Genomic DNA, 11,337 nt, shown 5'->3' with positions numbered 1-11,337 from the left:
GCTTACTAGATTTTGCTTAAAAACTAAAAAACACATTTTCGAATAAAAAACCAAGACATTTACTAAAACAAAAAACATATTTTCACAATAAAAACCAAGATATTAAAAAACCAATTGACATGTTATTCATTTTCGAATTATATAGGTGCACAAACAAAAATATATTTTTTATGTGAAAAAATATTTATTTTTTTTAAATGTTTTTATGTGAAAATATTTTTTTTGTATAGAAAACATATTTTCACATAAAAAACCTTCTCTGCGAAAAACCTTTTGACCGAATTTATATAAAAAAAAACATATTTTTCACATATAAATTTTTTTTAACAAAATTGTTTTGTAAAAAAAGTTTTTATATAGAAAAAAGAAGGGTTTTATATGAAAATATATTTTTTGTATAAATATTATTTTATAAAGCAAAAATAACATATTTGAAACAAAATTTTGAAAAAAAAAATATGTAAAAAACTAAATTTAGGATGAATTTGTAACAACATTTTGAGATCTAAGCCAAAAGTGTAAATTTTGGACCAAGTTTATAATAAAGTTTAAAACATGGGCTAAAAGTGTAAATTTTGAAAGTGGGAGACATGATAGGCAGGAAAAAAGATGAAAATGAATACAATTCATGGTATTCAGGACTTAATCAGAAAAAAATAATAATATAAGGACTTAGTTGAATATGAGGTTAAAATGTTTGGATTTTAGTAGATTTCCTTATATATAATTAATGAATTATTTTCCTTTTATTAATTTGTATCATTATATTTTATTAGATTACATTTTATTTCAATCAACAAGAAAAACTAAAAATATGGGATGACAATCACCACTTTTGTGGGTGAAAGGAGAAGATATGACGATGATGGATGATGTAACAGGACAATGTATGGTAAAATGTGTTATGATACACATCAATTTAATAGAAAACATAAAACCCCAAATCAATCTAAGAAAAAGAAGCAAACACCATGGTTCTGTATATATTGATGTTATCAAGAATTTTTTTTATGCATCGTTCTTGAATTAGCAAATGTTTAGATATTTATGCTACCGTAGAAAATACAAATTATATTAGTAAAAAGGTTATTAAAAAAAAATTAACATAAAACATAAAAAGATTGCATATTATGGGGAGTTGGTGGGTTTGGGAGAAGAATTGTTATGAATTGGGCGTCGTCTTCTTACGTGAGAATAATCCATGGTAGTGAAACCGGTCGGGTCAAATCCATTTGCTCCATTTTGTGTAGTTTCTTCTTTCCTCTTTTGTGATCCATCTATATCTATATAAAAGAATATACATATGTGAGGATAGGATTTTAAATTAGGTCATAAAATGATTATTTAATTTTATTTATTTTAAAAATAAAAATATATGAATTTAATAATATTTAATCACTATAACTTAAATACTTAATAAGCTTAACTAATGAAATGATAAAGGTATAGTGGTTATATGCATCTCATATTTCTTTTTTTGAATTTGAATGCGACCCACAATTTCAAAACCACTCCTTAAACTACTCTTGAATTTTATTTATAACCCTAAACCTAATAGAGAGAAGACATCTATCATGCCTCTAGGACAAAATTTTGTTAGTTTATATTCCCTTTTTATAAGATTTGTATTAGTTAACTGTATATTTGTATTTTATTCAATCTATAGTTAAACTTGTTTTTAACAAGATTACAACAATTGTTTATTGATACTTACTTTAACTTTAATTTGAAATATGCATAAACTAAAAGGTTGAGATAAAAAAAAATAGCCACATTTGGAAATGACCTTCTAATATATAAAATAGTTATTTTCATCGATTTCCAAATAGAATCACTTGAAATCACTATTGTTGTGAAATTTGCTTTTTTTCCATAGAATGCGAAATGTCTTTAATGTATATGAAATTGTTCTAATTAATACGAAAATCATTTTTTTAATTTATGCGAAATGTCTTTAATGTATATGAAATGTCTTTATAAATGTATATGAAATTGTTCTCATATCATTCGTAGCTAGCTAGGAGGTACGTATTACGTGAAAATGCAACGTCTGGTTAGAAGAGATTTTTCAAAAGAAAAACGTATAAAATGAATAAATAAGTGAAAAAAAAAAAAAAAAACCAATATGATAAGTGTGAGTAGAATCTTTGCTATTTTTTGAAAATTCACTTTTTAAGCTATTTTTTTAACAGCTGTAAGATTTATAAATAAACACTATAGTTAGCCAAACATTTGACAAAGCACTAATATAGCAAACATAGGATTTTGAGGATACCCTACCTAATTCAGCGGTTAGGATTAGGGTGTGCTTGTATATATTCTCTTTAAAGCTATAGTTGTCATTTTTCTGTAAAAAGGTTCTTGATGAAAGAAAATGCAATTATCGTAGTAGATAATATATGAACATTAAGCTAGTTAATTAAATGCATAAATAACTAATTTATGTTTTATTATATATATATATATATATATATATATATATATATATATATATATATATATATATATATATATATATATATTAGTTTATTATGTTAGCCTTTTATTTCATTTTTTCATATTAGTAGTAAGTTTATTATTTTGTTATATATTAGCTTAAACTCTAATTCATAATTTGTACTCTAAAACAAATCTTAATCATGAAGTCGTTTGGTTTCTAATTTATTTTTTGCAAGAATAGATAGGAAATAAAATGGATTTGAACAATACATATTAGATAATTTTTATATATTTATTTATATTACAATTATATTTGTTTATTGTAAAGATATGTGACTGAATTTTTTAGCTTTATTTATATTCAAATATGCATGTGTGATGTGGCATGTGTACATTTTTAATTAAAGTTGAAATTTGATGAACAATTACCTAATGGAGCTTCCTTTTGGTCATTGTCAAACATCAAATCTTGATCTCCATTCCCTTCAACCTGATCGAAACACAACCATAATTTGAAAACTTAAACCCCAAATCGATTTCATTTGAATCTTGCATGGTTTGTCTAAATCAAAGGGCCAAAGCATATAAAGTTACCATTTCTTGGATCATCAACTTTCTTGAAATCACAGGAGAAAGAACATGTTGGTCATAACCTGCAAAAAATATAACCACATCATCATCATCACCACCATGCATGAAACATGAGAGTTGGAGTGGGGGTGAGGGTAGGGGGTAGTGGGTGTATGGGGGTGGGGTCAACATATTACATATACCTAACTCATGGAAAGCTTGCATCTGATGATTATGGACAAAAGCAGCATCAACTGTCATCAAAACTGAAACCCTAATCCACAACATCATTGTCATCATGGCAATCGTCATGTGCAAGCTTAGCAGATCATGAGTAGTACAATGTAGATGTTCTTGTTGTGTGGATTATAGTGGCAATCAAGTGCGTACGCAAGATTCTCAGTAAGTGTGTAATATTTGTGTGTATTTCGGAGAGAGGATACACAAATTAAGCACAAAGTGGTGACCTTAAAAAAAAAGCACTAGTGTATATAAGAGGTGTAAACTGTTAGGTCTATTAATACACGCATTGGATATGAGTTTAAAATGAAAAAATAAAAAAATTACATGGGTTGAGAACTTGAGATCGTTACTGTATTCCATATCGATACGACATGAAGTCTTTTTTTTTTTTTTTCTATAAAGTCTCTTTTGGAAAGTGAATACGAGACTTTATATATATATATTAGAAAGACTAGTTGGTGGGCTTGTAACACTTTTTAACCTATAAATAAATAATATATTGAATTCAATGACAAAAGTTTTATTGTTACAGTAAGAGAGTGTTTGAGATTTAATTTTGAAGTTAAAAATGATTTTTTATCCAAAATGACTTATTGACTTATGAAGGTGGGAAAATGAGTTTTTTAAAAAATGTTTGTATTAGATTTTATAGTTGTAAAAATTAATAAGTTAATAAATTAAAAGTGTTTGACTTAATTTTGGCTTTTATCTACTTTGTAAACCTAATAAGTCATAAGTTGTTTCAAAAAATTAGACTAAACAAAAAGTTTTTTTTAAATGTTTTTTTCTATACATTAACATTTTTTTATCTTATTGACTTTTCAAGAAGTCAGTAAATTAAAAAAAATCATTTTTAGATGAACAAGTCAACCACTCTATAAGAATCTACTTTTTTCAACATATCACATTAAAAGGTTAAAAGCATTAGAAACACATTTTAATATAACTTTCATCAATTTGACTCGTTTTCCTTTTAACACATGTTTTTTTTATCTTTACCCATTTGGTACTTGTATTCAAAATGTTTTGCATAAACTTTGTGAATTAATCGGGTTGAAGATTAGAGAAATAAGAAATGTTAGGAGGCTTTAACTATAAGTACACCATTTCGGTTAGTGTGAGACCATATATGTTGGGGACCAATAGAGTTCTTATCAAATTTAAACAAACATCTCTATCACAACGCCAAATTGCTGAAATATTGTTAGAAGTGTTATAAAAGCTCATCTCATCCTTTACATAACTAATTCCCCAAATATTAACCTAGTTAATAATATGGAGGAAATTTAAAGTTTAGTATTAATGATGTGGCAAAGGTTTTGGGGCCCCTCTCCTATGTGATTTTCTCTAATCACCTAACAATCTAATAGAATCTTATTGGGATTCTAAATTTCTAATCGTTTTAAATGTCTGGTTTAATGTTACGATCAAATATTAAACAAAATCGGCAACACTTTTATCAGAGATTTTAGCATGTCCCCGATATCAATGAATTTGTGAAATAGTTCAAGTTTTGGGTTCTTTGCACAAATGGCATACATGTGTATATATGCAATGAAAATCTGTAGTAGAATATGAACAAAAATGTGTTAATCACTATTCACTAGGCATCTTTCACATCCACCATATACAAGCTTTGTCCGGTCTATTTTAGAGATGAAGACAGAAAGGTAGTTGTGATGTACCTCTTGCCTCTTCTTCTATTTTCGTCTTTTAGATAATAATAATTAATCATATTTCAAAAAATCAGGCAACTTTTCTATTTAACCAAAAGTTTTGTAAATTCTTATTAATAATCATTCAGAAGACATTTATGGAAAGAAGCACCTAAAGGGTTTTTTTTTTTTTTTTTTTTTTTTTTTTTTTTTTTTTTTCGAACAGCTTAAAGATTATAAATACCAAAACTAACACAAAAACCAGGAAAATTACACAAAATTCATTGGGTTTTGGAGCCAAGAAACCGAAGTAATATTTTTCTTACAATATCTATTTGAAAACCAAAAAAACGATAAATCAACAACCGAATAAAAAATATGATCTTTTCTCCGCATACTTTCGGTAAACACGGCCTCTTTCTATATTTTCAAACCACCCAACAAGTTATTCTAATTATTGCATCAATGATATTCTTCTTTATTTGCGAAACTTGTAACGCTTACACCCATGTAATTAAATTCACAATTACCAAGGACCAAGGAAGATCCATATCTAACTAATGAGATATTGCATCCCACGTCTTCATAGTCACCAGACACTCACACCATTTCCGTTTGCATGTTACACATCGGGCACATAATTATAGGAATGATTGCACCTCTATAAGACAAATTAATACGATTTGAAAGCCAATCTAGCATTAACCGCCAAAAAAATATATTAATTTTCTAGGGAATAAATTTATTCCAAAATGTTTCGCTTTCATTTCGTTTCTTTAGCATTAAAGTTACCATCAGAACTAATTTCTCAACTCCAATTATCCATCATGAAGGTCCTACCGCCTACGCAGCTCCCATCTCCACTGAGAATCATCCTACCGATCTTTTATCTTGCAATCTTTATTATTTACTAACCAATATAAAGTAGGGAAACGGATCCTTAACGTGACATTACCAATACACACTTCCACCCCCCACCCCCCAAAAAAAAAAAAAAAAAAAAAAACATCTACCCCACTAACAACTTTACGATGCAAAGAGGACATCAAAATAATATTTTTATCATTCATTTGATTCCATGCCCAAAACGCCTTGATCTCGAGATTTCACTCCGGTCAACATAAAAGCACCTAAAGGTGTGTTACGGAAAGTGGACATACAGTCTTGTTTTTATGTGGACGATTGAGAGAAAGGGGAATTGCAATCAATGTTTTAAAATAGGTTTTTTAGTTGAACCGCCCGATCTAGAAGTGGTGTGCGTCGACCTTTAAGTTGTTTATACTTCAGATTGATCGATCGAGCAATTCAATTTTCTTTGTAAATCGACTGTTTTTTTAATGATCCTGCTTTATAATTGTTATTGAGTACCATATTGGACTCTGTTAATTATATCTACACTCTGATTCATGATCCAAATTCACCAGATAACAATCTCGTGGTATGCTACTATTTTTGTAAAGGCGAAGAAAGAAGAATAAAAACATTTACAATGTGTTGAATGTGCTTTGAGAACTAACGACCCAAATTGATATTGTCCCACCCGAGCAAAGTAAAAAAAATGACACACTATATCGAAAGGATAAGTATTTGGGGTCGACCATGTTGTAGTTAGGGTTATATTTTGTATTTTGCTTGTATAATAGGGTTAATAGTTAGGGTTTCAAATGTATTATCATTTTTCAAACTCAAATAAAAATACTTCTTTTTTATCTGTGGATGTATGTCACATTAACTGAACCATGTCAAATATTTTGTTTTCACGTGTGTGATTTCTTTTCTTCAACAATGAAATCAATATTTAGTTATTGACATGCATTTGTAGCTCACGATTTATACCTAATCTAGCATGTTGTAACAAATAATAACCTACGAATTATATTAATACACAAACGCACAAAATAAACTTAGGGAAATCTTCAGAAAAATCTTAATATTTTGGAAAAAAAATTTAGTAAACTCCTAAATTTTATTTTTTGAACAGAAATGTCCCAACTTTTTAACATTTTGAATAGAAAAGTCCAAGAAACCGCTTATTTTATTCACTTTAGTCCCTTTTGACCTATTCAGCAGGTCATGAGACAAAATCGTTAATTTTTCAAAAATAATAGATCTTTACTGCAGATTTTATCAAAATTTGTATATAATGTATAAACATATTTTTTACGTATTTATATCTATTTTTACGTATTTCTGTATATTTTTTAAAGCTTTTATATGTACATGTTTAGGTATTTTTATGTATTTTAAATTTATAAACGTATTTTTTACATATTTATATGTATTTTTAGGTATTTTACATATTTTTATGTATTTTACGTGTTATTTTTTTTAAGTATTACATATTTATATCTATTTTTATGTATTTATGTATTTTTTTAAGTTTTTATATGTATTTGTTTACATTTTTAATGTATTTTGAATTTATAAACGTAGTTTTTTACGTATTTATATGTATTTTTAAGTATTTTACATAAAATTTATTTGTTTTTATTTGTTATTTTTTTATGTATTACGTATTTATGTATATTTTTTTAAGTTATTTATATAGATGTTTATATATATAAATGTATAAACATATTTTTTACGTATTTATATGTATTTTTAAGTATTTTACATATCTTGTATGTATTTCTATATGTTTTTTATGTATTACATATTTCTATGTATTTTTACGTATTTGTGTATTTTTTAAGTTTTTTATATAGTTGGTTATGTATTTTAAATGTATAATTGTATTATTTTTACCTATTTATGTATTATTTTACTTCAAGTCGTCTTTACCATTTCATCTAATTCGCACAACTTATTCGAGTATGTTTTGATGGTTTCCTAGATACCCACATATTTTAAGTTTTTCTCATTCGATGTTTAATTTCAAGATAAGCAAATGGAAAAAGCTTAAAATATGAGGCTATGTAGAAAAACCATCTAGACATACTCGAAGAAACTGTACGAATTGGATAAAATTATGAAGATGACTTGAAGTACAAAATACATAAATAGGTAAAAATAATATGATTATACTTTTAAAATAAATAAACATCTATACAAAAAACTAAAAAAAAATACATAAATATGTAAAAATACATATAAATACGTAATACATAAAAACACATAAAAATACACAAAACATATGTAAAATACTTATAAATGCATATAAATACATAAAAAATACGTTTTTACATTTAAAATACATAAAAATACATAAACATCTATATAGAAAACTTAAAAAAAATACATAAATACATATAAATACGCAATACATTAAAAAACACATTAAAATACATAAAATATATGGAAAATACTTAAAAATAAATATATTTATGTAAAAAATATGTTTATATATTAAAAATATATAAACATCTAGATAAAAAACTTAAAGAATACATAAATACGTAATACATAAAAAAACACATAAAATACATAAAAATATGTAAAATGGTTAAAAATATATATAAATACATAAAAATATGCGTTTATACATTTAAAATACGTAAACATATACATATAAAAACTTAAAAAATACATAAATGTCATAATTGGCATTTTGGGCTAGGAAATTTTGTCCATGTGTAATTAACTTGTGATGTATCTTGTAACCTTAAGTATGATGTTATACATGTTATTCATTAAACAACAACAATTCAAATCAAAACTCACTCGTGAAGCCCTAAACCTAACTCAATACACTACATTCGCTCAACTTTGGGCTTGAAACCCTAACTTACCGGTTCAAACCTATTGTTGGACCAAGATTCTTTTCATTGGGCCTAATGGGCCAGTGAACCCTCAACTTGGATCTTTTGGACCAAAAATCCACGTTTGGGCCCTAATTGGACCCACATTCGTTAAGCAATAGTATTTTGGTCCATAAGACTCTTCATGGGCCTTATTGGGCTGAAAACCATTTCCTTATTTCTATGTGCCCGAAAACCCATTTAATTAGCCTTCATGGACCGAAAACCCATATTGGGCCTCCTTGGGCCGAAAATCTTTGTTGGGCTAACATATTCTCGACTTTTATGTACCCAATTCAAGCCCAATACTCTCTTCTTTCATCCCCTCTCTAATTCTCGGTTATGGACAAAAAAAAAGATAAGATAATGAGGGATTAGTGTGTTGACACCTCATTATTGTATTGAGGTAATCCATGCTTAATACACAACATGTAACAATGCATAGGGTATTAGCCTTCAAGTAATACCTTTGATCCTTCTCTCTATTCTCTTCTTATTCTCTGCCGAAGACCTATCTCTCTTCACTCTCCACTTCAAATTTCTCAAACACTCTCCCTCTCTAACACAAGAAAACTCCTTCAATCATTCCATCAACTTTCGTGAGTTTGTGTGTGCTTGCAAGAAGACCACTTCAAGCTCCACCTTCTTTGTAAGTTTATAACTAAACTCAAGTTGATTATATCCATTTTATGCTAAATCATTCCTCATAAACACTTGTTTTCGTAATCATGCTTCTTGAACTCTCTAGGATTCGAAAACCCATCTCAAAGGAACACTCTAGACCGAAAACACCTTTAATCTCCTTCATTTCTTCATCAAAACCGATCCATCACCCAAGGTGAGCTTCATACCCCTCCTTTTTCATGATTTACTAACTTTTAGGGGAGAATACAAGTTGGTTTTGTGTTAAATCTAAGTATTTATGCATGCTTGTGTGTATTTTCATGATGTGTTGTGCAAATATGTTATGAATCTATGTTAAACCCTCATAAACTCGACATATTTCCAAGCCTTGAAGATCTTAGGAAAAACAAGTTACTTTATGTAACTCATTATGTTGTTGAAAAGATAAAACATGTTAAAGGATACAGTAAAACTAAACGAAACCTAATGAGGGGCCATATTTGACAAATAAGCAAAAAGTGTGCCTTTTCCTGATGCTCACAGTTTTAGAGGGACCAAAAGAGTCATTTTTGGAAAATATGGGTTTTTATGACATCCACGGTTTTAAAGGGGGCCAAAAGAGTTATTTTTGACAAAATGGGCTTCTTTTGGGCCTTCTCGGTTTCTAATGGGCTAAAATGTTCATTTTTCATAAAAAGGGGCATTATTTGAAAATTCACGGTTTCATGGGCCTAAAATGTAAAATTTGGCCATAATGGACTTAAATTGTCATTTTCAACAAAAATGGGCCTTATGTGTAAATTCTCGGCTTAATGGGCCAAAAATGCCATTTTTACCAAAATTGGGCTTTTAATGTAATTCTTGGCTTAATGGGCCAAAAATGTCATTTTTATCAAAATGGGGCCCTTAATATAAATTCTCGGCTTAATGGGCCAAAAATGTCATTTTTATAAAAATAGGGCATTGTATACTCTTTACATGTTTGTTGGGCCTCACATACACATTTACATGCTAATTGGGCCGTGTATCCTCATTTCATGTTAATGGGCCTTAAATACCCATTTGCTTCCTTATTGGGCCTTTACGACATATTCCATGTTAATCGAGTCGATAACATTTAATATATGACTTTTTATGAACGGATACATTTTATTTATTCACCGAGGCTTTGTGTTCAAAATACATACACAAAAATACTATTTAAAGCGTCAAATGATGTGATAAATACTCGCGTAAACTTAGTTAAGGCTTTTGTGAGACATTCCTTTCATTCGTACCTACCTAGTGTATAGTCGTAAGTCATGTAGTTATAACCAGTGTCTCCTGGAGGGAGAGCGAGAGTTTGTGTATAGATCTATACGGGGTTGACAGCCCCATACCTGAGTTGTTCGCTACAGCTAGACTAGGTCAGTCTAGGGTGACAAATGTCTTACCTTAAACAAGCGACGCCTGAAGAACGTCATGACAGGCATAACAGTCATATCAAGTATGGTTATAACGACTCACATAGAGATTAACAAACATAATAAGTTTATGGAATACCTACACCATATTTTTGATACATGTACAAACTATTCATTTCTACAACACGCGAGTATTATGGTTTTAAGACTACAACTCTTTTACAAGCAGAAAATATCAAATTTTCTGGAATTCTCTCTTTATACATTTTCAAAAACATGAACACACATGCTTTAATACAATATTTGAAACAAAAATCTCAAACCATTTTTTTACGGAAAATATCAGATTTTCTAGTGTTTACAAAATGATACAAAGTTTTTCATACAAACATGTTTATGAACTCACCAACATTATATATGTTGACGTTTTTCAAAATAACTTGTATTCTCAGGGACTCGTTAAGCAGGTCGTTCATCAAGAAAATGTGGACTGTTGTTGTATTTTAATTTTCATCATACATTTAATACTAGGTGTGAGACTCGTGTATTACATGAGTTTATTAAAAAAAAATTAATATTTGCATTTCATCCCTTAATAGCATCATACTTATATTTGTATAACATAATAGCATAATACTTTCTTTTATTTTGATCCCATAATAGCAT

At 28.4% G+C, this 11,337-nt stretch overlaps 1 protein-coding gene across 1 annotated transcript; it reads right to left on the bottom strand.

Annotated features, from left to right (window-relative positions):
- Positions 1-1,126: 1,126 nt before the first annotated feature.
- On the bottom strand, positions 1,127-3,379 carry LOC145129333 (uncharacterized). Its single transcript, XM_079064032.1, has 4 exons — positions 3,213-3,379; positions 3,034-3,092; positions 2,869-2,929; positions 1,127-1,283 (listed from the first exon to the last, which is right to left on the bottom strand). The coding sequence occupies exons 1-4, from the start codon at positions 3,319-3,321 to the stop codon at positions 1,129-1,131; spliced, it is 384 nt and encodes a 127-aa protein (XP_078920158.1). The 5' UTR covers positions 3,322-3,379; the 3' UTR covers positions 1,127-1,128.
- Between the last annotated feature and the right edge of the window lie 7,958 nt (positions 3,380-11,337).

This window comes from Lactuca virosa, chromosome 8 (genome assembly GCF_052849685.1).
Source record: "Lactuca virosa cultivar CGN04683 chromosome 8, Lactuca_virosa_CGN04683_v6, whole genome shotgun sequence".
In the NCBI taxonomy this organism is placed as follows: Eukaryota; Viridiplantae; Streptophyta; class Magnoliopsida; order Asterales; family Asteraceae; genus Lactuca; species Lactuca virosa.
The sequence above is the reverse complement of the archived record's forward strand: the minus strand, read 5'-3'. Positions and strand labels throughout refer to the sequence as shown.